The sequence below is a fragment of the Acinonyx jubatus genome, chromosome A2 (genome assembly GCF_027475565.1).
Source record: "Acinonyx jubatus isolate Ajub_Pintada_27869175 chromosome A2, VMU_Ajub_asm_v1.0, whole genome shotgun sequence".
Taxonomy (NCBI): Eukaryota; Metazoa; Chordata; class Mammalia; order Carnivora; family Felidae; genus Acinonyx; species Acinonyx jubatus.
The window spans coordinates 110,671,350-110,697,786 of record NC_069383.1 but is presented as its reverse complement, the minus strand read 5'-3'; the positions used below and the strand labels follow the sequence as shown (position 1 = coordinate 110,697,786).

The 26,437-nt window shown below is 55.0% G+C and overlaps 1 protein-coding gene across 4 annotated transcripts in view; it reads left to right on the top strand.

The window, feature by feature from the left end:
* Positions 1–26,437, top strand: part of NUP210 (nucleoporin 210) — a 108,233-nt gene that overhangs the window by 59,515 nt on the left and 22,281 nt on the right. For 3 of the 4 annotated variants that reach the window (XM_027042742.2, XM_053218888.1, XM_027042744.2), the window contains 12 exons: positions 775–948; positions 6,503–6,695; positions 7,213–7,319; positions 9,043–9,147; positions 9,230–9,331; positions 17,666–17,794; positions 18,878–19,005; positions 19,095–19,230; positions 20,829–20,891; positions 21,059–21,238; positions 24,285–24,365; positions 25,428–25,559. In XM_027042742.2, coding sequence (XP_026898543.1) covers positions 775–948; positions 6,503–6,695; positions 7,213–7,319; positions 9,043–9,147; positions 9,230–9,331; positions 17,666–17,794; positions 18,878–19,005; positions 19,095–19,230; positions 20,829–20,891; positions 21,059–21,238; positions 24,285–24,365; positions 25,428–25,559 — 1,530 coding nt within the window. The remainder of the gene's footprint in view (positions 1–774; positions 949–6,502; positions 6,696–7,212; positions 7,320–9,042; positions 9,148–9,229; positions 9,332–17,665; positions 17,795–18,877; positions 19,006–19,094; positions 19,231–20,828; positions 20,892–21,058; positions 21,239–24,284; positions 24,366–25,427; positions 25,560–26,437) is intronic. The other variant, XM_027042743.2, reaches the window with a different exon arrangement.

Sequence of the window (26,437 nt, the reverse complement as noted above, 5' to 3'; positions counted from 1 at the left end):
TGTCGGGGTGGAGGCCGAGAGCCTGCAGGGCAGCATGGAAACCGCCCTCCGTCCTGTCTCGGGATCAGGAAGGCTGAGGGGCTCTGGGCCGGACCACGTGTCCTAAAGAAAGTGCGTGTCATTGCAGGGGCCTGGGGCACTCTCTGGGGATGGACCGTTAGCTGCGGTCATAAAACTCGGGCCTGGGCTTGATTTCTGATGCCCCAGCTCTCAAAGCAGACTCAAGCTTCCCTCTTTTCTGGCACCTTTAATTTTGGCCTCTGCAGCGGCCAGCCGAGCTTCTCTCAAGAAGGAAGGTGTGCAGGCCGAGGCCCCCCACGGCCCTTCTCCCGTCCAGCTGCCATGCAGGCCTCTGTCCGTTGGCACATGCCCTCCCACACCTGCGCCTTGCTGTGACGAATCCTCCAAAGTCAGTGTGGGCTCCTCCTTTAGAAAACCCACAGGCTTGTGAATTCGCTCAGTCAACTATGAGGTGTTCGCAGGGTCCTGCGCAGCTGCAAGGCATCACCGATCCGCCTCCTCCCTGGCTCACGGAGCAGGCGGTGTTTGGCCAGCATTCGTAGAGGGCATCAGAGCCCCTGCGGGAAGGCCTCTCGCAGGTTGAAAGAGCACGCTGCCACACGTATGTCACTGGACCTTTGTAACCCCCTGGTGGGGTAGCTCTCACCTTCCCATTCTACGGAGCAGCAAACCGAGTCCAAGGTTGCTGGGTGGGGAGGCCAGGCTCACGGTGGAGCAGGCACTTGGACCCTGAGTGCTCCTGTGCCCCGCCAGGTCATCGCCCTCTCGGTGGGGAACAAGCCCAGTGTCACCAACCCCTTCCCCGCGCTGGAGCCCGCCGTGGTGAAGTTCGTCTGCGCCCCGCCCTCCAGGCTCACCCTGACGCCCGTCTACGCCAGCCCCCAGCTGGACCTGTCGTGCCCGCTGCTGCAGCAGAACAAGCAGGTGGTGAGTGGGCAATTCTCGCGGGGGGTGGCGGGGGTGTGGTGACGAGGACGGGTCAGCACTGTGCCACCTCCCCTCCGTGCACGGGGCCTGCTTTTGTCCGGCTTTTACGAATCGGGGGGCTGTGTTTCAAACGTAAATGTGGGAGGGGGAAGAAAGTCACTCTGGGGTTCTTCTGACGAGCGGGGCTGGAAGGTGAACCCACGGGCCTGGAGCACCTGGGCTTCTGGCCAGTCTAGCCCTCCACGCCAGGACACCCAGAGATCGGGCGACAGATGTGGAGGACTTAGAAGCCCTGCTGTTCAGGGTCAGGGGTACGGACACCCTCCCAGCCAGCCCCAGCCCCCAGCCCCTTCACAGAGGCGGAGACTAGGCAGGTTTCTTTCCCTTCATTCCTTCACCATGTATTTGTTGAGCACCTTCTCAGTGTGAGGCACAGAACTCGGGGTTCTAGAATACAAGAGTGCTCTGGTTGGGGAGACACCTGCCCCACGGAGGTGACAGCAAGAGCAGGAGGCCCGCAAACAGTAGGCAAGATGGACAGAAGGTGGGAAGTGCCGTGGAGCAAGTGAGGCAGGGTGCGGGACGGCTGCCACGGGAGGCCGCTTCAGGTGGAGCCAGGAAAGGCCTCCGTGAGGAGGGCACATCTCGTCAGGAGATGCCAGCCGAGAAGAGCTGAAGGAAGGGTGGTCCGGGCAGGTAGAACAGCAAGTGCAAAGGCCCTGAGATTAGCCTGGGGTCTCTGCATCCCTGCTGCCCACGCAGCAATCAGAACCATTGTGTGTTCTCTCACACAGCTCTCACCTGTGTGCCTTATTCCCCATCGCCGGACCATCTGTGAGGCCAGGCTCATTGCATCCCCTTCATGAGTTTGTCCATGAGGCCCAGAGGTGGGCAGGGTCCCAGAGGCCCTACATCCGCCTGGCTCCCAAGTTTAGTGCCCCCTCTTTGGTCCTCGCAGCTGCTTCTCTTCTCCTGGCCCCAGCCCTGTGATCAGCTCCCCCCCCCCCCCCCCCCCCCGCTCCAAGGCATGTCCAGCTGCCCCCTGCCTTGGTGGCTCCTGAGGGCCCCGTTCTGGGGATGGGAGCCCCTCACCTCTTTGCTGCTTGCCCTGAGAGCGCTCAGCACATCTCCTCTGTGCACCTGACGGAAGCTTTCTGAGGCTGTTTCTGTGGGCAGCCTCTCCCACCACCCGCAGAGAGATTTGGGATTTGGCTCCCCGTGGGTGAAGCAGGAGGATGGCTTTGTGTTTTGTTGAAGTGCATTTCTTTGATGCTCTGCGGGAGGTCCCAGACTCCAGTGTCTAAGACTTGGGACCACTCCTGCCTGTCTGGCGTGTGACTCTTGGCCTCCATGTCCCCTGCGAGTTTAGTTGGCTTTTCTTCCTGCTGTTCTGGTGGGCTTCTGTCTTCTCTCAGGCTTTCCTGATTGCTCAGCTCAGAGACACATGGGCGTGTGAGCCCCTCTACTGCCCCCAATGCCGGTCCCTTACGGGTCAGTGCCTCCACAGCATCAGTTACAAATGGGGATGCTTTGTGCCCAGCGTCGGGGCATTCTCCCACCTACCCCGTGGGGGCCGGGCACCCATGTTCCCTCTTGACAGGTGAGGAGAACTGGCCCCGAGCCTAGAGCCCCTCTGGAGGCTTGTTACCATGACGCCTCATTTACCCCTAGCTCAGGCCTGCGTGTTACTGGAAGGGAGCAGGTGGCTGTCATTCCCAAGCTGAAAATCTGTGTGTTCAGGACTTTTCTGCCTCCTGACTTTGGGGGCTGTTGAGGCGAATGTCCTGAAAGGGTCACATTTTAAAACACTTTTATGTATTTAAAAAAAAATTTTTTTTAAATGTTTATTTATTTTTGAGAGAGGGAGAGAGAGCATGAGCAGGGGAGGGGCAGAGAGAGAGGGAGACACAGAATCCAAAGCAGGCTCCGGGTTCTGAGCCATCAGCACAGAGCCCGATGCCGGGCTTGAACCCACAAGCTGCGAGATCATGACCCGAGCTGAAGTCGGATGCCCAACTGACTGAGCCACCCAGGCACTCCAATACTTTTATGTATTAACAAATTACCTCTTTATAAAGAGTATAGTCCTGCTAAGTCTGGACTCTTCTGGAAAAGCTGCTCTGCTGGTCCACCGAGTGTGAGGTCACAAGCCAGACAGCAGCTGACATCAGTAGGCACTGACAGCTGGGCCTGAATTCCTCCTTGAATGACAATGGGTGACAGCGGTCCCCTAGGGTTGTAGGGGAGAAGCGTGAGTGGTAAATGTTACACTTTAACCTTCTCCTCTGCTTAGACCCAGCCAACAGCTTCCTGCTCCCCCAGAGCAAAAGCCAAGCCCCTTCTATAACCCGTAGTCTCTGAGCTCCGGTCCCCATTAATCCACCACCCTGCTCTTCCTGTCCTTGGACACCCTGTCATACCCTGAGCATACCAGAACGTGCCCTGCATGCATCCGGAACTTACTGTCCCTCTGGCTTCTCTCTACTCCTGTGTCCCCAAGCCTCCCTCCCTGCCTCCCTCAGTTTTTTATTCAAATGTTACCCCTTGCAGTTAGGGAGTACTCAGCCTTTAGACCTTACCTAAAGTTTCTCCCTTCCCTCAACATTTCATATTCCAGTTCCCTGTTCCCCTGCCCCCAAGCTCTGCACATCATCTAATGCTGTAGAACTTACATATTTATCTTATTCTCTGCGAGTCTCTAGAAAAGACCTCAGCTCATGCTAGGAGCTCAGTAAATGTGATGGATGAATGAACACAGAAACATGCACACCATGCCAGTGTCCCTGTGCCTTCTGGCCCTGACTCTTGCAGGCTCAAATGTCTGGAGAAGCCAAGCGGGGCACTGCTGAAGAAAGGGGCCTGGGGGTAGGGGGGTGGGTGGTGCAGGCCTGGAGAGCAGGTGCCCCTCCATAGTGACGGTCTGCCCAGCTCGACTCTAGCCCATTGAACCCCAGGCTGGTCAAACCTTCTTATTTTCAAAGAAAAAACCAGGCAGCTCTATATGTATCTTCCCTGTCTTTGCACGTCGGGCATTTGCCAAGTGAGCCGTGTCTGGCCGTCTGTTGGCTGTGACCTCTGGGTCAGCGCGGGGTTGTCTCTCTTGACGGAAAGACGACAGTCAAGGCAGCAGAGCACGGTTCTGAATTGGCTTGCGTGTGTCGTAGATCCCGCTTGCCAGGAAATAATGGACTTCAAACACAGAATTGCCGTGTGATCCATCAGCCCTGGAGTTCCAGAGCTGTGAGCCGATCGGGCACGGCCCCTGCGATTTATGATCTCACTAGGGGACCTTCAGAAAGCTGTATCCCTGCCATGCATCCTGGGTACAGTATCAATTTAATTTTATACCTCTCCAAAGCCAGAGGCCACCCGAGACGTGTTTGCTGAGTAAATTACTGGCGAGGCCACACACCAGAATGGAGCTGACCAGTCAGAGTGACAAAGTGGAACCAGACTCCGGCCTGACCCCAGCCCTCTGCACGGGTCGTCCTGTGTTCAGCTCACTATGGCTGAGCACCCGTCGTGTGCCAGGAGATTGATTAGCGGGGGCTTGGATGGAGCCTGACTGGTGTACCGGGGAGAGGCCTCACGGTCAGGGGAGGCTGCACAGTCACGGGGGAGGCCTGTGCGCTTTAAAACCAGACCAACAGTGTTCCACCCTTAAACCTGTGTGACCTCGGGCAACTTGCTTAATGTCTCTGAGCCTCCGCCTTCCCATTTGTAGAATGGGGATGATGCTGTTCCCTCAGATGCCCACTGGAAGGATCCAAGCATGCTGGGAGCAGACTGTTAACATCCTTCCCTGGGAGCACAGGGGGAGGGAAGGGCATCGGCTTCCCACCCAGGACGCATCTCGGGGAAAGAGTGGGGCCACTCCCGTCCCTGCCCGTGGTTGTAGCTCCTGACCGAAGCCAGCATCCCCAGTTGATTGGGCTGTGACCTGCAGTGAAAATTTGCAGCGTGCTTGGGCTCGGTGTTCTCTGGGGGCAAGAGAGCTAGAAGGACTTGTGGCCGAGCCCTCATGGTGCTGGTCGGTAGTTCGGTGACAGCATCAGTCTGGACAGGCGAGGCGAGGCGAGGCTGCGGGAACAGATAAGCACAGATCGCGGTGGATTCACACAGCACGGTTCACTTCTTGCTCATCCTGCATGTGCACTGTGGTGGCGGGGGTCCCTGCTTCATGTCGCTGTTCCCATCCTTCCAGGGCGTGGTGAACGTGGTTGGGTGCCACTGCAGAGAGAAGGAGGCGGCACTCCCTGGCGGGTTGTGTTCTGGCCGTTAAGGCTTCCCCCCGGAATTGTTGTCAAGTCCCGTTTCACCTTTCACGGGTCAAAGCAAGTGACATGGTCACTCCTAACTTGCAAAGGCCAAAACAGTGCGGTCCTCGCTCCTGGCCCTGTGTGTGCATCGGTGGGTACCCCGGGGGACACTGCGCATGACTGCCCGTGTCCCTGCCTGCACGTTTGTTACAGTGAGCCGACCTCTTGCAAATGGTCTCATAGGACCCTTGGTTAAAGCAGAGTCCTGGGAGGTGGGTCCTGTTGTGACTTCCACTGGCTTGCCTGGGGTGGTGACAGGCCGAGCTTCCAGGCCAGGCAGGGGGACGCGGATGCCTATGTACCTAGGGTCCCTGCTTCACTACCTGCCCCACCTGCCCCCTTGCCAGGAGGCGGGGAGGGTGGGGGATGAACCAGCATCTGGGAGGAAGGAGGGCGACTTGGCTTGGGTTGCCCAGGGCGGGTTTGCCTGGGGAGCAAGAGGTAATGGTAGAGTGGTTAGTAATTCAGGGTTTGGAGCTCAACCCCGAAGGGTGTGCCACTCATTCTCGGAGTTGCCTTTTATTTGTTCCTTTCCTTCCCTGGGACTCTGCTTCCTCACCCTTTATATAGGGATGACAGCTCCCATCTCATTGGGATATTTAAGGATCAGGTGAGAACTTGGCTCTGCAAGGAGCCTTGCAAGCCGAATGGCTCTGGAACATTTTGGAGGTTGTAACTGGTGTTCCTATGAAACCCAGGTGGGGGCAGCCTTCCTTTTGGAGGGGCTTGGTGGGGCAGGGAGGAGGTAGCAAGGATTTGGAAAGGTGAGGCCAAGAGAGGAAGGAGAGAGCAGCCTGGCTGGGGGAGGGCTCTAGGGCGGGGTGTCTTGACCTTGGCACTCCGACCTTTGGGGCCAGATCCTTACTTCTTGAGGGCTGTCCTGTGTATTAGAGGGTGTTAGGCAGCATCCCTGACCTCTACCCACTAGATGCCTGTTGCACCCCCACCCAGCCATAAAAATCAAAAATGCTTTCAGATATCGCCAAGGCCTCCTTGAAAGGGCAAACCGGTCCCCCCTAGAGGACCACGGGGTGGACTAAGACACCAGGTTGGACCAGCGTATGAAGCATCTTGACTGCTGCACAGCAGTAGTCAGTGACTTGCCCCCCTCCATCGCCAGGATGCCGGGAGCCCTTCCGAAGGCAGTCAGCCAGGTTCAGGGTGCACCGCATGGTCAAGAGTGGTTGTGCCCAGGCCTGGGCTCGGCCATGACGTCTGACTTTTGCTTCTCGCAGGTTCCAGTCTCCAGCCACCGCAACCCCCTGCTGGACCTGGCCGCCTACGACCAGCAGGGCCGCAGATTCGACAACTTCAGCTCTCTGAACATCCAATGGGAGTCGACCAGGCCGTCGCTGGCCAGCATCAACCTTGACCTGCCCATGCAGCTGGTGGCCCGGGACGATGGGAGCGGCCAGAAGAAGTTGCACGGTGAGCTGGGTGGTGAGCCCGACGACCCAGGTCAGGAGGACAGGGTGTCGTGAAACCCCAGACAGACGAGAGGGGTGCTGAGGAGGGCTGGCGGCTGCTGGGGGCTTTCGTTGGGTACTCCCCTTTATCCAGAACGGAAAGGAAGCAAGTTCACTCCTCTGCTTTGATCCTGCACAGACGTTCTGTGAGGGAGGAACTGGAATGAATCTCTATTTCAGGGATGGGGACACGGGCTCAGGGTGCACGGCAGGTGAGTCTCCCATCCCCGGTTGTACGGATCAGCCAGCCTCTGGGACCCGTGCTGCTCTGAGTCATGCTGCCTTCACAGACCCCTTGGCAGCCACACATGGAGTCCCGTACAGCTCCCCGAAGCTGCTCAGGGCCCACTAACTCTTATGGTGCATGCAGTTTAAACAGACTCAGTGATGTATGTTTAGGACTATGGAGATTTAAGACTGCAAATCACAGGGAGGCAGGGGGCAAAACCCGACACCCGTTTTCCTCTTCCTGGACTCAGGTTTGCAGGCCATCTCGGTGCACGAGGCGTCGGGAACCACAGCCATCTCCGCCACCGCGACTGGCTACCAGCAGTCCCACCTCAGCACGGCCAGGGTGGTGCAGCCGGTACGTCCCCAGGCCCGCCGGTGGCGGGGAGGCCCCCGCGTCTGCCCGCATCCTGTCCGGCCTCCCAGTGTCCTGAGCCCCTTTACTGGGTCGCACCCTCTGTTCACTAACCCATCCCTGAATCGAGCGCCTTCCCACACGCCTGGCATTCAGGCAGTCTGGCCCTGTCACTTCGAGGCCCCGGTGCACAGCTTTGGGAGCCCTCAGCCTCGTCTGTCCAGCCTGTTTCCCCCTGTCCCCCACCCGTGGCCCTGACCTCAGACCCCGCCCGAGGTTGTGCCCAGGTGACTCGGGCTTCTGTGCCTTTGCAGCTCCAGTCGCCGCTACCTGGAATGCTGTCCCCTCACTCCCTTACTTCCTGTTTGTTAGGCTCAGCCACAGTGTCAGCCTCTGGGAAGCAGTCCCTGAACCCTGGGCACACAGTAGCTGCCCAAGGCCTCAGATCCCCCTGTGCGCCCCCTGGTATGGTACAGACACCCCTGCACATACAGACTGTTGCCATCGTCTGCGTATGCTTGGGTCAAGGCCCGCTGACCCTAGCCTCCCCACCCCGGCATCTCATGGGCCCCCCGCAGAGGCACTGCTCCTGGGTGGCAAATGGGTGCATGGAAGGGCTCCCCAAGAGTGGTCCTGCTGAATGATACCCACACCAAGGTGGGTTTTGAGTGGGGTGAAGGCAGCAGATAATGGCTGGAAGGAGAGGGTGGGATGGGGTTCCAAGGGACCCTAAGTTCCAGCAGATGGGGCTTGAAATGGGGAGCAAGGGGGTGGAGACCCCAGTGGGAGCGGCACTGAGGCTGGCCCTGAAGGAGCACACCTACGCCCCTGGTGGCTTCAGCCCTGGGTTGTCTGTCCCCACCTGCACAGGGAGTCCTTTGGCTGTGGGTGGCCTCGCGGGCCTCCCCCTCCAGGGCATCTGCACTTAGGCTCGTTGGCCTGTGGGCTTTTCTCTAGCAGTACTGCTCACGCCTTCACTTCTGGGTGTCTGCTCATTTGAGAGTCCCCCCCACCCCCACCCCCCTCGCCCCTACCTGGCCCTTCGCCGCCTTCACAACCTGTCCTACGCACTGACACAGGCCATTCGTTTACTGTCCCTTGTAATGTAATCCTGACATTGGATTAAATTTGCATCATTGCCTGAGGACCACTGTGGAACCCCCAGGGCTAGCACAGGGCTGGGCGGGGGCGGGTGCTGAAGCAGGTGAGTACAGGGCCGGGTTGGGTCCAGCAGTCTCCCTGGAAGGACAGGCAGCAGCTTCGCATACGGATACGGGCAGCACCCAGGGGAGTGAGGGCTGTGCTGCATCCCCCATGAGCCCCCCGTGAGGACACCTCCACGCCTCCTCCTCTCAGCACCTATATGCTGTTTGCCCATGTCCCTGTCCCTCACACAGGGCACTGCAGCAGGTCATCTGCTGTGCACCCCCACTTTCCTGAAGTGCGTGGGAATCACCACTCTCATGGGGCCGAGCCACCTGGGGTGGGGCACCGGCCGTGGCAGAATTCTGGTTGCCTCAAAGGAATGTGTCCTCTAAGCTGGGCTTGAAACATGATGGTTTTACTGGGGCTTATGTCCCCAACATAATGAGTGCCCTGGGGGTGACGCCAGGACCTGGGGTTTCTATGCTCCTTCAGGGCAGGGGTCGGTGGGGGGGGCGACCCGCAGACTGGCCAGGGTTGGGCCGTTGCCTTTGGATCTAATAGCATTGCCTCACCCCTTCAGCACGACCCTCTCACGCCTGTGTCGGCCTCCATAGAACTCATCCTGGTGGAGGACGTGAGGGTGAGCCCGGAAGAGGTGACCATCTACAACCACCCCGATGTGCAGGTACGGTCCCTTCTACCTGCCACCTGGGCGTGACCCACGGGGGAGCCTCGCCTTCGACACCCAGGCCCACCCTTCCTTGCAGGCTGAGCTGCACATCAGAGAAGGCTCTGGCTACTTCTTCCTCAACACCAGCACCACAGACATCATCAAGGTGACCTACCAGGAGACCAGGGGCGTGGCCACGGTGAGTACGGGCCCATCTCCACCGTCCTTGTCATCCCTCGTCTGGTGGCCTTGTGGTTATCAGATTGGTTGTGTCAGAAGCAGACGCTCAATGGCAGCAGATGCGACTTGTAACGTCTTTAGAGTCCCTGATTCATTGTTCGCGAAACTTCCATCATTTGTGACTTTTGTTCCTTCTCTGCAAACTACCCACACTCTTAGTTAGCTAATGGTTTCCTGTCAATCAGTCTTTGAATTAAAACATTATCATATAAACACAAGTCTGACAACCGTAAGGAAGATTGCTTTTTTTAAAACAAAGTTTACTGATTTACTTTGAGAGAGGGAGAGAGAAGAGAGAGTGGGAAACAGGCTCTGTACTGTCAGCACAGAGGCCAACACAGGGCTCGGTCCCACGAACTGTGAGATCGTGACCTGAGCCGAAATTAAGAGTTGGACGCTGAACCGACTGAGCTGCCCCAGGCGCCCCAGGAAGATTGCTTTTGAAAGATGTATCTGCTTTTTGTGTTTTTCCATATTCCTTTCTTGACCTTCTTCCTATTCTTGCAAATATTGACTTAGCTGTGCCTGTGATATGGAAGAATTTAGTATTCTGCTTTGGTCACTGGTTATACCCTTAGTTTTTTTTCCCCCCCGTGTTGCTCTGTAGGCTGGCTGATTATTTCTATGCTATCATTTGTACTTAGCCATTCTCTCTTTGTAGAGCATTTCGGTTGTTTAAATCTCTCTCTCTCTCTCTTTTTTTAAATAGCCCTATAGTTGTAGCAAAGGGTAAAAACAAACACCAGTATCCTAAATGTCTGCATATCTGCACAATGAGTTATCTTTGCAGTTGTGAAAACTGAACTTCCTTTAAAATAAACTCACTACGGAATGTGTCAGAGAACGTATCAGACCACTACCAGAAGTCATAAATGTAGGCGGCCAAGAACAAAGACATGACACCTAAGTCGTGTCATTAAATTGCCACAGTGCTGTTGCCTTTGGGTGGCTCCAGAGGTCCTTTTCTCGGTTTGCATTCACTCACCATCTTGACACGGGTGTCACAAAATTATTTGCCTCTGGAGTGGGATAGGTGGAAAGTAAATGAGGGACATGAGCAGGGTTTCCCATGAGGAACGTACCTGGAAGTGTGGGAGAGGCTTAGTTTCAGTGTCAGGGAGTAGTAGGGGGTGGTGGGGACTGTGGCAGAGTGGAAAGCAGAGACTGTGTTCTAAGGGACAGCTGCGGTGTGCCTCTAGTGGCCTTTTGTTATTTTTAAAAAGATTTTTATTTTTGTTTTTGAGAGAGAGAAAGCACACAAGGGGGGGTGAGGGGCAGAGGAGGAGAGAGAGAGAGAGAATGAATGAATGAATGAATGAATGAATGAATGAATGAATTCCAAGCAGGCTCCATGATCAGTGCAGAGCCCAGGGCAGGGCTCCATCCCACAACCCCGGGATTATGAGCTGAGCTGAAATCAAGAGTCCAATGCTCAACCGCCTGAGCCACCCAGGCACCCCTTTCTGTTGTTTCTTAACAGCAGCTTAATATTGTGGTATAATTCCTATGCCATACCACCCACCTATTTAAAGTGTGCGATTCAGTGGTGTCTAATACATTCCTAGGCAGGTGCAGCCATGACCACAGTCAGTTCTGGGGCGTTTTCATCACCTCAAACAGAAACCCCGGACAGTTGAGCCATCTCCTCCCTGCTTTTACACACACACACACACACACAAGAGTGTTGGACTTTGGCAAATGCTCTGTGTCTCTTGAAATATTGATGTGGTTTTTTGTTTTGTATTCTGTTGATATGATGAATGGCGTTAGTTGCCTTTCAGATGTTAAACTAACCTTGCATTCTTGGGACAAGCGCTACTTGTCGTGACACATAGTTCTTTTTATATGGAACTGGGTTCCGTGTGCTAATATTTTGGCGGGTTTGTGTCGTTAAGAGTCGGAAGAGATGCTGGTCCGTGCTTTTCTCTTCTGTGATTTCTTTGTTCGGTTTGGGTATCAGGGTAACACTGGCCTCACAGAATGGCTTAGAAGTGTTTCTTCTTGTTTTTGGAACAGTTTACGTAGACTTGGTAATAATTACTCTTTAAAAAAAAAATAAATGTTTATTCATTTTAGAAAGAGAGAGCAGGGGAGGCGCAGAGCAAGAGAGGGACAGGGGATCTGAAGCGGGCTCTGAGCTGACAGCAAGTGAGCCCGATGTGGGACTCAAACTCATGAACTGTGACGTCATGACCTGAGCCAAAGTCGGACGCTCAGCTGACTGAACCACCCAGGTGCCCCGCTAATAATTACTCTTAAATGTCTGGTAGGATTAACCGGTGAAGCCACTGGGCCATCATCTTTCCTTCGTGGGTAGTTTTTTGATTATAAATTCAGTCTCTTCGTTTGTTATTGGCCTATTCACATGGTTTCTTTCTGAGTCAGTTTTGGTGGCTTGGGTCTTTTGAGGACAGTTGAGGGTTTTTTTTGTTTTTGTTATTTGTTTTTACATTTTTTTACATTCTTCCAGTGGTCGGCCTTGGTCTTTACCTGTCTGTGGAGAGGACGCTTTTCCCTGGTATGGCCCTTCAGTGAAGGGTGAGGAAACACATCATAATGTTCCTGTTCCTCTCAGAGGCACAGTCTCACATGGCAGGACCTCTGAGGTGTGTGGCCGTAAATCAGAGCAAGAAAACACGATCTCTCAGCACCTGGGAATAAATGTGTGCTGCTAGAAGCCCGAGATCATAGGAAGCTGTCCCCTGAGCATTTTTGTTCCCTTTATAAAAGAAAGAATAATTCCCTGGCCATCCCTCCTGCCATGTAAATGAGTGTTTGCTGTCACATCCTTCATATTAAAAGGAAAAGCTCAAATCGTAAATAATTCTGACTGTTTGAGATATGCCTTGCTTTGCTTTACTTCTGGAAATTAAAAATAACTCCCCTGTTATCAGGAAGAGGGAAGTTTCAGGGCCCCTGGGTGGCTCAGTCAGTTGAGTGTCCAACTTTGGCTCAAGTCTCCTAGTTCACTAGTTCGAGCCCCACGTCGGGCTCTGTGCTGGCAGTTCAGAGCCTAGAGCCTGCTTCAGATTCTGTCTCCCTCTCTATCTCTGCCCCTCCCCACTCGTGCTCGCTCGCTCTCTCTCTTTCTCAAAAATAAACATTAAAAAAAATAAAGAAGAGGGAAGTTGCAGTTCAGAAAAATGTACACAGTGCCAACAATACTTGGGGACCCCTTTACTCATATTTACCTCGCACCATACGTTTTGAGTAAGCCCTGAGGATAAACCTGCAGCCAGAGAGAGAACTTTCCTCCAAGAACAAATGCTTTGAAGAGCCCGTGTTGGACTGGGCTGCCTCTGTAGGTTAGTGAGTGCCCCGTCTCTGGAGGCAACCAAATGGGAGCTGGGACCCTTGTCTGGAAGACTAGAGATGGGATTTCAGCATCAGAGGCAAGTTTCCCCAGGCGACCTGTGAGCCCCTGTTCAGTCCTACAATTCTGCAGTGCCCTGTGCAGTCCCCCTCAGCAACAGATGCTAGGATTCTCCAGTCAAGACAAATATTAATGTCCCCATTTTATAGGCATTTTATAGGGCTATAGTAGAGCTATAGCCCTTCTCTCTTGCCTGTGGACTGGCCCTTTGCTCGCATGTCTCATTGCTTCGTGGCCCTTATGGAATGGGACACGGTGCCCACTGCAGACATCCCACAGGACAAGTCTAGCACACTATGGGACGTACCAGCAGCAGCCCGTGTGACGGGCCCTACAAGAGTCGCTTTTGCCCCAGAAGGTGTCCTGAAGGCACCTTGAGCCCTGGCGTCTCTGCTTCCCATCACCTGTGCAGAGACCTCTGCACCTCGAGGTGGAGATTGGGATCCGGTTCCCCTTGCCTCTTCTGCAACCTGCCGGGGAAGTTTTTCACGGAGCGTTGACAATCTGTGACAGATCCTAGCAGCTTCTCTCAGACGGTTGTTTCTGAAGGACGTTTACACATTTCTTTGGCATTTTCCAGCTGCTAATTAGCAACATTCTCATTTCCCTTAATCACAGAGACAAGAAAGCCCACAGGAGTTTTTCAATTAGCTCATAGAAAATGTTTCTTTCTTTCCTATTGATACACATTCGGGATGCAAGAATGGCTTCTGGGTGTGTTTCGGCTTCTGAGCGTCTGTCTCTGGAAGGCAGCCGCGGAGCTCATGCACCGGGCCCATTGTGGAGGCTATTAATGTCCACACAATGCATGGAGGGCTGTGCGGAATTCTGCTCACACCCCCTGAAACTCTGCAAGGGGCCTTCGCTTCAGTTTTAGCTGGGTTGCCCCTAGGAGTGTTTACCCGAGTTAAACTCAGGGTTTCTTTCTTCTCACCGATTCTTTATATTTCAAACCAAGTCGTTCCAACAGAAGGATCCTATAATCATGCGATTATAAGAGCAGCGGGGAAGGCCCTACTGTGCGCCAAGCACTTTGTACCTTTAACTAACGCATTCATCTCACAAAGATCGGTGCCTGTCGTGGGCCTGGTCCCGGTCCAGGCACTGGGAGTCCGTGGGGAACACCTCATGAGCCACAGTGTTTCTGCCCATTTCCTTGGTCCCGTGATGCATAGCCGATCATGGTGACATTGTACGTCTGTGGAAGCGCATCAGGAAGGAAGATGAGGCGGGTAGCAGGTGCGAGCCTCAGGGTTTGAACTTGGGTGTGTCCTGCTTTCCCCTTGAGTGTGACCCATGGACACAGGTACCCGTCCCAGTCCTGGCCCTGCAGGAAGGCATAGGGCTGGATGGAGTCCCTGGCTGGATTTCCACCCAGCCTCCAAGCCAGGGTTCTTCTCGGTGTCTGTGATCTTCATGGGCTCGTGGTCACCCCCTTGGGGTCTCGATGGCATCCAGTCGGGGGCACAGACCCCAGTGCTTGTGTGGCACGGCCTGACCCACCGCCCAACATTGACAAGCACGCTATATAATAGGAAGCGGGAGCTGATGGCTCCTGTGACGTGTGGAAATATTTATAGGGTCCTTACTCTTCTATGAATGCTACCCATCAAGGGACAAGTCTGAAGTGTGTGGGGGCCCAGGGAAGCGAGGAGCCGGGATGATGCGGGCAGACCCTCGGGGCCTGACGGGTGCAAGTAGACGTCATGGCTCCAGCCCACTCACAAGCTGCCTCCGGTGCCACTGACAGTGTCTTAATGAGCAGTAACGCATTCATCGCCTCTGAAGAGATGACAGGACTTTCCTCTGGGCTCAGTGTTCGCTGAAGTTCTCAGGTGGCACCTTCAACACTTGGAAATTAGAATTCGCTCTGGGCTTGGATTTTTCTCCTCCTCTCTTTCATACTCGTGCCTCAATGTTGGTCAAGAAGCGAGTGGACCCAGAATGCCTGCAGAAACAGACGTGCACAGTCTAGAGTTTGCAGTGAGGCAGGCCCCCACTCTGCCTCCAGCTGCCTGGCAGGTCCCCCCGCTTCCCCCAGAGCAGCTTCTTCGTCTCCCAAGGGGCCTGGTGAACTCTCTCCCTTAAAGCTTTGTTCAGGGGGGTGAGGCGAGCTGATGGGTGCCAGCAGGCAGGCCGGCCGGGCCACGCAGCGTCTCTGCGTCTGTCACCCGGAAGGTGGCCGGACCTCCAGCCTCTGGGAAATCAAGTGGAAGACAAATTGATTTCCCCTCGCCACTTTACGTCTTTGTTTAAAATGTGCAAAATGGTCCTTTTGAAGGAGAGAAAAAAAGAAAACGAGAAAGCTTTCCGTGCATTCCCCTGTGTGGGTCTTTCAGCAGCCAGTGCAACGTGTAATTTCTTCGCGCTGTGAAGGGCACGCCAGGTCCTGACAGCAATAACTTCTGCAGGAGGATTAGATCGGAGCCTCGCGTTAGGCTTTCAAAGAAAGCTCTCATTTCTCTCTCAAGTTTTTAAATGAGTTTCCGTTGAGGGAAAGAGAATAAGCCAGGATGAATCGTCCTCGGCAAAACTGGAGGCCCCTGGTTTCCAGACCCCACTCCTCGGCCTGTATTTAATTCCGGACTCGTGTGGCAATGGCTCAAATTGCACAGGCATCGCTTTGGAAGGCGAGTGTGATTTCCACCACGGGATCTTTGTTAATCGAATCTAAGTCATCGTGTGGAATAACTCAGGCACGCCTCATCCGGGTTGATGTGCCCTTGAGCTCAATGACACCGGCAGGGTTTCCAGCTTGGCCGAGCTTGCTAATGGGGCTGGGGCCTGCCTCAGCTCTGGCCTTTTCCGGCCGGCCCCGCCCTCCTCCCCTGCCCACAGTTCCAATTTAGTTGCTCTGGCAGAGTGTGGCAGAAGGAGCCCTGAACTGGGAGCTTGGGCACCTGGGTTCTCTCCCCAGTGCTGCCCTTCCAAGGCTGGGTTCTCGTCCTGAGTGGGCCTCAGTTTCCCCATATGTGCTTTGAAGGAGTTGGATCACAGCACTTCCCAAAGAGATGAGGGTACATGGGGTTTGCAGACTTTTTTTTTTTTTCCCTAGAATTTCTAGGTTTTAGCAAAGCAAAAAGTGAAGCTAAGGAAGCAAGCTGGAAAGTCAGGTTTCTTTGCCATAACTGCAGTGACCTAGAGCTGTGATCCTGGATCTTGACCTGATTGGTACATGTTTATTGGTACTGTGCCGGGTGCCAGGCTCAGCCCTGAGGCTACAGCTGGCGAGAAGACAGCCTGAGGGAGGATGGACACTAGGCCACGGTCTCCATCATGGCCAAATTATATGCAGTAAAGCTGCACTAGGAGAAGTGAACAGAGGTAGCTCTTAGCTGTCTGGTCAGGGAAGACTTTTCTGAGGAAGGATGCTTGAACAGGGGCCTGAAGGATGAGCAGGAGCCAGCAGGTGAAGACAGGGTGCAGGGGAAGAACCCCAGATCATTAAGATGGACTGTGTGGTCTGCAGGCAGGCAGGCAGGCAGGCAGGTGCTAGCTGGCTTTGAAGAACAGAACAGAACTGTGGCTGGAGCCTGACAGTGGTGAGGGATCATGGTTTACAGTGACATTAGAGCCATGGGCAAGGGCCAGCTCGTGCCAGGTTCTTCCAGGATGGGCTAAGGACTTGGACTCACTCTCTGGGCAGTCTCTGAAGGATTTAGAAAAAAAATTTTAAATGCTTATTTATTTTTGAGAGAGAGAGACAGAGACAGAATGTGAGCAGGGGAGGGGCAGAGAGAGAGGAAGACACAGAATCCGAAACAGGCTCCAGGCTCCGATCTGTCAGCACAGACCCTGACGTGGGGCTCAACCCCACAAACCGTGAGATCATGACCTGAGCTGAAGTCAGACACGTAACCAGCTGAGTCGCCCAGGTGCCCCATTTTTTGAAGGATTTTAACCTGGATATGATGTGATCATATTTGGCTATCTCATTAGGGTCAGAAATCTGCTTTTTATTTCCCCCACTGGTTCTTGATATTGAAATTCTAGCTTTGCAAGCACTGAACCATTCATCCCCCGCCCCCCATGACTGTAACACCACAAGCTGCAGGCAGCAAAGCCAGGGTTAGAGACAGGAAGCACCGCTCTGGATTCACCCACCAGCTCTGTGGCTTACCCCACTTGCCCAGCCCCCAGACCACGTAGTTGAGATACATGCCTAAACAATACGACACATCACTGCAAGTGCATCCACAGCGTGGGAGAGTGATTATGGTGCGGTTTATTTGGGGAGAGATGCTTCTGAACGTGTGGTCCCAGGAAGCAGATAGGGAAAGAAGGAGGTTTAAAATTGGGGGTGGGGGGGGTCTTTGCAGTGAAGACCGGAACACAGTAACCCGGGTGTGTCCATCTCCTCGGAATGTTCACAAGGTCTCTACTTCAAGCACGGCTGAGGCAGAGATGAATGAGACTCACAGAGCTAAACCTTGAGACTGTGGTGGCCTCTGTGGTCTCTTTGCGGGTTCTGAGATTCTGCAAGGTCAGGTTAGGACTTCTGAGTGAGAGGTTTGTTTGGAAAGGAGCTATGTCATGCATGACACTCTTCTGTCACCAGAGCTGCAGAGGCAGGTGACCTGCACAGAAGCTGGGAAATCCCGGGTTGGAATCCTCATTCTACCTCCGAATTGCTCTGTGCCCCGTGGCCATCGACTGCCCTGCTTTAAGCAGCTTCCGTTTTCTCCTTCTCATAAATTGGAGTAAATGCTCTCGGGGATCCATCCCAGTTCTACCATTTTACATTTCAAGCACTTCCCCTGGCTGGCAGTGGGGGCTCATGGCGAGGGGTGGGCAGGGCAATGTTTGGGTTAGGATCTTCCTCTGAGCCCTGGCCCAGCCATCTCCTGGAGATGGTGTCCCATGGGCAATGGCCTGATGCCATGAGCAGCTGCAGGACTGAGCCCCACTCCAACCTTCCAGGTGTTCCCTTTGCTCCCGGGCGTGTCGACCATCATGATCCATGACCTGTGCCTGGCCTTCCCGGCCCCGGCGAAGGCCGATGTCTACGTCTCGGACATTCAGGAGCTGTACGTCCGTGTGGTTGACAAGGTCAGTAGCCACTCCCTAAAAGGCCCCTCGCTGCCGATTCACAGAGGCTGGGAGAGCGGTGTTTCTGTGGGAGTTATCTTCCTCATGCCCTGTTTCTGAGTCCCTGTACCCAGCTCCCCCTGCCCCCCCACCCCCACCCCGCCAAGTTGCTTTGAGCTTATGATGTTGTCTCACCTCTGTCGCTCCGTGTGTGTGATGTCAAGCAACCTCTGAGGTTATACTTCTTCCTGCCAGTTGACATCGGTAAAGCTCAATTGCGAATCCCGCCCGACGTCGTCTCCTCGTTGAGCCCCGACTTGGGGATTCTCGGTTGCTAGCTGGTGTAGTTACTAACCGGCCAGGCATACCCCTTGCCGATGGTGAATTTTCTCCCTAGCGTGAGGGTTTTGGAATCTCATCAGCAAATGAGTAAAATGAACTATGCCAAGTGCTTTTGCAGAAGGAATGCGTAATAGATCTAGGCTTTTCTTTAATGTAAACAGGGAATTTTTATTACTGCGAAAACCTGAAGGAGGTGCAGCCAGGCTTATAGAGGGTTGCTGTCAGGTTCCTATCTTCCTGACTGGAGAGAATGGTTAGTAATTAAAAGGGGAATGTTCGAGCAGCTTAGAGTGCTTGAAAAGCCAATATTCTCTCACACCGCCTCAAATGTTCCTTCTGTGGTTTTACTTCCACTGGTAATTTGCTGATCAGAGTTCTACTTCTTCACTAAGCATTTCTGACTCTTGGTATCTTAAAGTTCTTACTGTATGTATTATATGGTGCCAGATGTGAGCTGTTCAGTCAGTGAGCACTTATGGAACTCCTACTGTATGCCATTCTGGCTGTGTCTGTTCACTCTAACTAGATTCTTAATTCTTTAAGAGCGGAGAGCGTAATTTTTGCATTTAAGGATCCCCAAAGCTCTTTGTGTGCAGTAAGCACTTATTTAATTTTCATCTGTTGATTGGCTGATTGTCCAGAGTTCAAACTAGGTCTGTGAGTTTAAGGTTGATGACGCTTTCACAGAAAGCCTTAGGGTACAGTAGGTGATGAAACTGGTCATTCAAAGGCTACCCTGAGTTTCTGTCCCCTATGATGCAGGTGGAGATTGGAAAGATGGTCAAGGCATATGTCCGGGTGCTGGACTTTCACAAGAAGCCTTTCCTGGCCAAATACTTCGCCTTCATGGACCTGAAGCTCCGAGCAGCCTCCCAGATCATTACGTTGGTGTGAGTCCTCCCAGGGGTCAGAGGAAGGCATCTCAGGGACAGGACTGGCAGGTCCAGGGGAGAAGTCCCAGCCCTTCCCTCTGTTCCAGGGCCCTCGATGAAGCCCTTGATAATCATACCGCCACGTTCCGTGTCCACGGTGTGGCCATTGGCCAGACCAGCCTCACCGCAACCGTGAGTGATAAAGCTGGACAGCGAATCAACTCAGCCCCGCAGCAGATTGAGGTAAAGCTGTTTCCCTTCCCACCTTCCTGTGTGGGATCAGTCCAGCCCTTACTGCATGCGTGCACGGGGTGGGAAGTGTGTCATTTCTGTGGCGGGCCAGGAGTTATGGGGGTAGCCCAGGAAGCTGCCGTGGAGAAACCGTGTTAAAATCTATGCCCTGCGATGTCCCCTGATTAAAAGGGAGCCATCACCAGTCCCGGGGATCCGGGGAGGCAGCTCCAGAGGGAGGGACCTGAGTGATTTTTACCTCCCTCTGGGACAGAGTGGGCAGGATGTGGCTCAGAGAAAGGGAGCCGCTCGTCACACAGCCGGGGAGTGGAAGACCACTCTTGAAACCCTTTGGTGCCAGAAGGGAGCGGCTGGGTAGAAGCTGTGGGCAGATTTAGGCTCCTGTGTGGAAGCCCATCTTGACAGTCGGTCTGAACCTGCCCTTAGAAGCAGTGCGCTTTTGTCGTGAGCTCCTGGAGCAAGCAGGTCCTGAGAGAGGGAGCTCTGGGGCACCCCGCGGTCATCTCAGTGTGTGACTTGGGACTCGTCTTGTGGCATTAGGTGTTCACACAAGCCTCCCAGACCCCATTGGCCAAAATTTCCCGTCCAAGTTTTTCCATCAGCTGCTTGCCTCCTGCCAGCGTCCTCCACGGGTCTCGTCTACCCAGGGGCGGATAGACTTTATATTAAACTGTGCAGGAGCTGGTGGTTCTGGTTCGTGCCTCTAGAAGGAAGGGCTCCTTTCTTCTGGTGAAGAATTCATTTCTGCTATAAATAGCTCAGCCCTGCGGAGACTAATCCTGATGCACAAAGCAGCCCCTCGGCCGATCCGACCGCCACACTCCTTCACTGCACAGGCTCTTCCTGTGCTCCTGCTGGGCGGGCACTGCGGGGGGTGCAGGACGATGGTGTTGGGCTTCTTTGTGCTGCAGAGACCAGGACAGCCTTGTCCTTGACCCCCCACACCCCTCTTTCTTCATCTGAGAAGTTTTGAGGGCATCGAAGTAGAGCACTATTCTCAGGCAATTTATCAGTAGAAATTGGAGAAGTTCAGTGAAACGGAACATCTTGAAGGCACTGGAATGTAAACCTTGACGTGCATCGGAATCCCCTGGAGGACTTGTTAACACATAGATTTCAGGCCCCCGCCGCCCTGCCTCATTCTGGTTCCATAGACCGGGGTGGGCTGGAGAATGTGTATTTCTAATGATTGCCGGGTGACCCTGGTGCTGCTGGTCAGGGGACCGTGCCGTGAGAACCACTGCTCTACGCAGGGGTCTCACATGAATAAAATTGTCTTTCTTTTCATGGGGTTTCACATCTGGTGAAATGAAGCATCGTTGTAAACAACAGAACATGCCCCTGAGAACTACAGATCCTCAGGCCCATGGGCGGGCTGAAATCCTGGGGGGGGGGGGGGGCGCTCAGGCCCCCCCCCCCCCAGAGCTGGTCAGGACCCCAGGCCCTCGCCAGTCCCTCGCCAGTCCCTTCTAACAGAGGAGGGATGTCCAGGCACCGTGCCTCCCTGAAAATATTCAGGGGTGAATTCTGCCCAGCTGCGCGAGCTTAGAACACGATGGCCCCCTTCTCTCTTGTGTCTCCACACGCAGGTCTTTCCCCCGTTTAGGTTGATACCCAGGAAGGTGACGCTGATCATCGGGGCTATGATGCAGGTAGGAACCAAAGGCCACGTGCTCGCCCACCCCCACCCATGGCCCCTGCCTGGCTCCAGGCTGGCCTGCCCTCCTGGGCGCCAGAGGGCTAAGATGGGGCGCTCCGGGCCCTGAGCTCTGAGGATGAGGCGGGGGCTGATGGGCACTGCTATTTCTCCCTACTCCAGATCACCTCGGAGGGTGGCCCCCAGCCCCAGTCCAACATCCTCTTCTCCATCAGCAATGAGACCGTTGCCGTGGTAAACAGTGCCGGGCTGGTGCGGGGGCTGGCCGTCGGCAATGGCACCGTGTCTGGGGTCGTGCAGGCCGTGGACGCTGAGACCGGCAAGCTTGTCATCGTGTCTCAGGTAATGAGCATGGGCTCCACTGGACGTGGGTGCTTCCGAAGCCTCCCTGGACATGAGCCCTCTAAGTGCTGGGGTGCACTGTGCCCCTCAAGAGCTGGGGTGCTGGTCAGCTGGGATGGGGAGGAAGTCTGTTAACTGGGTTCTGGCTCTGCTCATGAGGAACACCCCTCTCTGAGGGTCCTGCTTCTGCCCTCTGAGTCCACAGCCCCTGTCTGCCACCTGACCCCCCACCAGGGCCAGCCTAGCCAACTTGGGGCCCCCCCAAGATCGCTCAGAATTCTCCAGACTGAGTCTCCCCAAGTGCTCTTTTTTTTTTTTTAATGTTTGTCTTTGAGAGAGAGAGCGCATAAGTGGTGGAGAGAGAGAGAGAGAGAGGATCCAAAGCAGGCTCTGTGCTGACAGCATAGAGCCCAACGTGGGATTTGAACTCACAAACCGTGAGACCATAACCTGAGCTGAAGTCGGACGCTTAACTGACTGAGCCACCCAGGCGCCCCTCCCCAGATGCTCCTTAAGGGACAGAGCCTGGTCTCCAACCCTGTCCCTGCCCTGGGGACATTCCAGTGCATGATGGTCACGCAGCCTGCAGCCCTCTAGTTCTCTCAGCACCCCTGCCCCAGGGGGTCTACGGCTACCCTGTTTCCAGACGACAGTCCTGAGGCACAACTAGTGGGCCAGGGCTTGGGGACATTCTGATGGAAAAGGGGTTACTGTTAGTTCCGACACGCTTCGTGGATCGCAGTGTGTGTTTTCAGGGGCGTGCGTAGCCAGACTGCTCTAAGCATGTGGACAATCGGATATCAGTAGTGTTTCAGACCCAGAGTTCTGTTTCCAGGAGAAAAGGAGACCCTGAATCACGCACCAATGAACTTAAGTTATCCCCCAAGCCTCTCGGCTGGACTCGGGGACTTTTGCTGAGCGCTTTTCTGGATCAGCAGAGACAATGGAAGGCCGAGCTAGGGGAGTCCTCCCCCCAGGAGGGTCTTCCTGCCCCTCATTAGTGGCACTGACACTAGGCGGGTGAAAGTCGGTTTCTAAGTCCGATAGTTTCCCTTGTTTCCCAGGGGGTAGAGACCTCACCGGGGTCCGGAAGGGAGACGGGAGATGGTTTCCACCTCCTGAGCAGGGCTCAGAGTGCTTGGATTCTCCCTGACGGTGCCCTGTGGAAGTGTCTCAGGGGAGACTGCAGCGTGGACATGACTGTGCCAGAAATCTGGGCTCTAAGAAGAGCATTGTTTTGTGTAACGTGACTGTGGACAGCCTTTTCAGAACCCTGTCACCCTGCTCCTTGTCCAGCATTCAGGGCCCCCTGGAAGGAGTCCATGAGCTCCCATGAGCTCATAGCATCTGAACACAGGGCACCCAGGGGAGCTGGTTCTGTGCACTGCCCTGGAGATATGCCCTTCTTCCCTGCGGCTGACTTTGATCTGACATTGAGTTCATTGATTTACTCCTGTTTGCCGGAGTTTCAGTGTCTCTGCAAGTAACCGGTTAAGCCACAAAGTCCTTTTGCATCGTGGAGGTAGATGCCCTGATTGTACCTATTGATTTTTATAAAGACAAAGTGTCGGGAATGTGAAATCTGCCCTGTGGCATACAGCGGGATTCAGATAGACGTCTTGGAGGAGAAGATGAAGGGCCAACGAGGCCTTGCCTTTTTTTTTTTTTTTTTTTTTCCTTTTCTTCTGAAGAAAGGATTAGGGCTTCGGGAACCAGCCTATTTTTCTCCCCCTGGGGGCCCAGGTGGCTGAGATGGCAGCTGGCTGGAACTATGGCCAGAGGAGCTGACGGCCATGCATTTCCCTCCCAGCCACTTCTCTCTCTCTTTTCTTTAAATATTTTTTTTTTTTTTTGAGAGATAAAGTGTGCAATGAGGGGAGGAGCAGAGAGAGAGAGAGAGAGAGAGAGAGAGAGTCCCAAGCAGGCTCCCCACTGTCTGTATGGAGCCCAATGTGAGGCTTGAACCCATCAACCGTGAGATCATGACCCGAGCTGAAACCAAGAGCCGGACGCCCAATTGACTGAGCCACCCAGGCGTCCCACTTCTCTTTGTGGTCTGACCTTGCTGGGCCACCTCTCTCTCCGTGTGTCTCTCATCGGGTGGGGTGGGAGAGGAACCGGGGGAGGGTCTGGCACCCCTGGGCAGATGGAGCGACTTTGCCAGAAGTTCCATCTGAAATCCATCTCCTAGAGCCCAGGCAGGCAGTGGTTCAGCCTGAGGCCCACGTGTCCACAAAGTGTAGGGGGTTCTGCTCAGAAGCTCCCAGTTCATCTGTCTAAACCAGATCATAGAATCAGCACCCATGGCCAAAGCATGGGCCAGGACTGGCAGAAGGAGACTGGGCAGTGAAAGGGACAAAGGCAAGGAAGAGAATGGATGTTTATTGAGTACCTACTATATGCCAGGCATTAGCCCGTATCACAAGACACAGGGTGGGCTCAGTATATAGAAAAGGCTTAAGGGTTTTGGTAGCCTGGGTTCAACAGAGTCAATAGCACTATAAAGAAGCCTGATAAGGTTAATCTTTGACCAGATTAACAAGAGTATAGACTTCAGAACGAAGGAGAGTATACAGTCTGCTCTAACCAGACTCTATCTGTATCCTGCATTTGTCCCAATACCCTGATCATTGACAGAGAGTAACACATTAGATTTAAGGTCAGGAGCATCTGGAATCCTGTCCTGTGAGGGCCACCCAACCTAGAGAAGAACAGTGTCCGGTCACCGCCCCCTCGTCTCTCTGGTGCTGACCCGGAACAACTCCACCCAATAGGTCTGCGGGCTCAGAGGACAAGGCTGGGAGCCCCAAGGGAACGGGAGGAATGGTGGCCAGATCTGGGTGGGGTGAGCCACCCACAAAACCAGGCTGCCTTGGGAAGAGGAGGGTGGTGCTGGACAATCCGTGAGCACCTTCCAGCCACGCAGCTCCCAAGCTGGCCTTGGCAAGAGCCTCCCTGTTTGGAGGGGTCCCTTGGTGAAACACCTGTTGTCGGCTGATAGTACCCCCCTGCCCCAGCCAGCCTGAGCCCAAAGCCCTTTCCCTAGGACCTCGTGGAGGTGGAGGTGCTGCTTCTCCAGGCGGTGAGGATCCGTGCCCCTATCACTCGGATGAGGACGGGAACCCAGGTGAGACGGGGACCCCTCCACACCTGCTGCCGGTGTCGCTGTCTGAGCAGCCCCCTGGCGGGTCTCAGGCTCCGAGTTCTGGTTCAGGCTGAGCTTGCGGGGAGTGGAAGTCACTGCTAGGTCGCTGTTTCCTCTCCTGCTCAACCCCTGCTCACCTCTGGGGTCAGACTGAGCTTTAGGAAGGAGCCCTACCGTTTCCTGCTCTAGGCCTCGCAGGCATTCTGTGTGTTCTCGCTCCCGGCGCAAAGCCCTCGTGGGCATAGCATTTACCCTTCTCCAGTTCTGTGTCAGCACAGTTACTGAGTGATGCCTGTGTCTCCCTCCCCCGAGCCTGTCACCCTTCCACACCTGGAATAGCACCTGGCAGGGAACAGGAGCCAACGCTTGGATAGCAGGACCTCAGGGCTTTCTGTGCGGTGACTCGTTAGACGCTCATCAACAAGCCGTGAGGTGGCTCCCAGTGTCAGTCTCTATGTTACGGGTGGGGAAATGAAAGCCTAGAAAGCTTACGGCCTCTGCCCAAGGTCGCATGGCTAGTAAGTGCCAGAACTGGAAGTTGACCCAGGCGGCCTGGCATGGAGTCCATTCTTCCCGTTAGCGGTATTGCCTCCCCTGGTGGGCACTCAGGAAGCACGGGTTGAGGGAGCCTGTGAACCCCACCTGTGCCCATTCCACGTGAGCAGGGAGCCTCTGCTAGATTGAGAGAGGAGCAGAGGCACGGATGGCAGGGTGGCATGGGCTGGGCTGCCCGGGGGGCTGCAGGCCCCCTGGGGCTGTAGGGGGCCACGTCACCAAGGGGGTCTGTCAGCCAAGGTGAGACGCCGTGCACAGCTCAAGAAGGACCGCGTGCGGAGGGGCTGGCTCTGTCTCTTGTTTGTTCATTTGCTATCTCACCAGAGCTTCTCGCCCCTGTGCCAGGCCCTTCTCTGGTTAGGGAGGAAAGGCCCCCGTTGCACAAAGGAGACAGGAAAGCGCCCGGGCTGCTGGAGGTGCCCCAGGGTTTGGGGGGGCACCCTTGGTGGTGGGACTCTGCTGGTCACGGGCCTGGCTTCTCTCCTGCAGATGCCTGTTTACATCACTGGGATCACCAACAGCCAGAACCCTTTCTCCTTTGGCAATGCCGTGCCGGGCCTGACCTTCCACTGGTCTGTCACCAAGCGGGACATCCTGGACATCCGGGGGCGGCACCAGGAGGTAACCTCCCCCCCGCCCCAGAGTCCCCTGCCCCCTGCGTGCACCGGCGTCCGGAGCCGGGAGGGTTCTCCCCACGTTTCTGCACATGAGCTCTGCCCCCTCCCTCCCAGGCTGGTCCTGGCCCTGCCCTGCTCTCTCTCAGGGCTCGTTGGGACACCTTCTCCCGGACACTGTCCACCCCCCACCCCCAGTGACCTGCCTCCGTTCCCAGTCCTCTCGTGACCAGGAATATGGGCTCCTAGCTCTCCCTCCTTCCCGGTCCCGGACTGCCTGCAACCCTTTCCACTTTAAGCACGTTCTTGCTAGGCTCCAGAGAGGGGCGTCACAGGTAACCCACTTCAGAGGCAGACTTGTGGAGAAGTCACAAAAGTTCCAGGCCGTCACAGGGTCTTAGGGCCCCTAGTCTGTACTTCTGACCTTCTTTCTGAGGCCATGCCTCACAGCCCTGGGGCTTTTTCCAGATTTACCCCAGAGGGCAAGCCCGCCTCCCCTTAGCCCTTCTTAGAGCGACCCTGGCCTCTCCTCAGACCTCAGAGCTGGACGAGTAGTTATAACCCCCTCGTTGTGTTGACGAGCCCATTCGGAAGGGACATGTCTGTCTGGCCCAGGGAGCCAGTGGGGAAATGGGACAATGGGACCAGGTTCCAGCCCTGGTGACTCTAGTCTGCCCTCCCTGGGTTATGCAGGACTCGACGGTGGGGTGGTTTTGAGAGGTTTCTTCTTGCCTTGTCTGTGCATCGTGGGGAGGGTCCTGTCTCCAGTGCCAGGGGCTTCCTCAGACTGTTCCCATAACACGGACATCCCAGAATAGAGGGTCCCTTCGTGGAAAACTGCCAGGTCTAGCAAATACCTCTCAGTTCATCACCCACCCCACACGC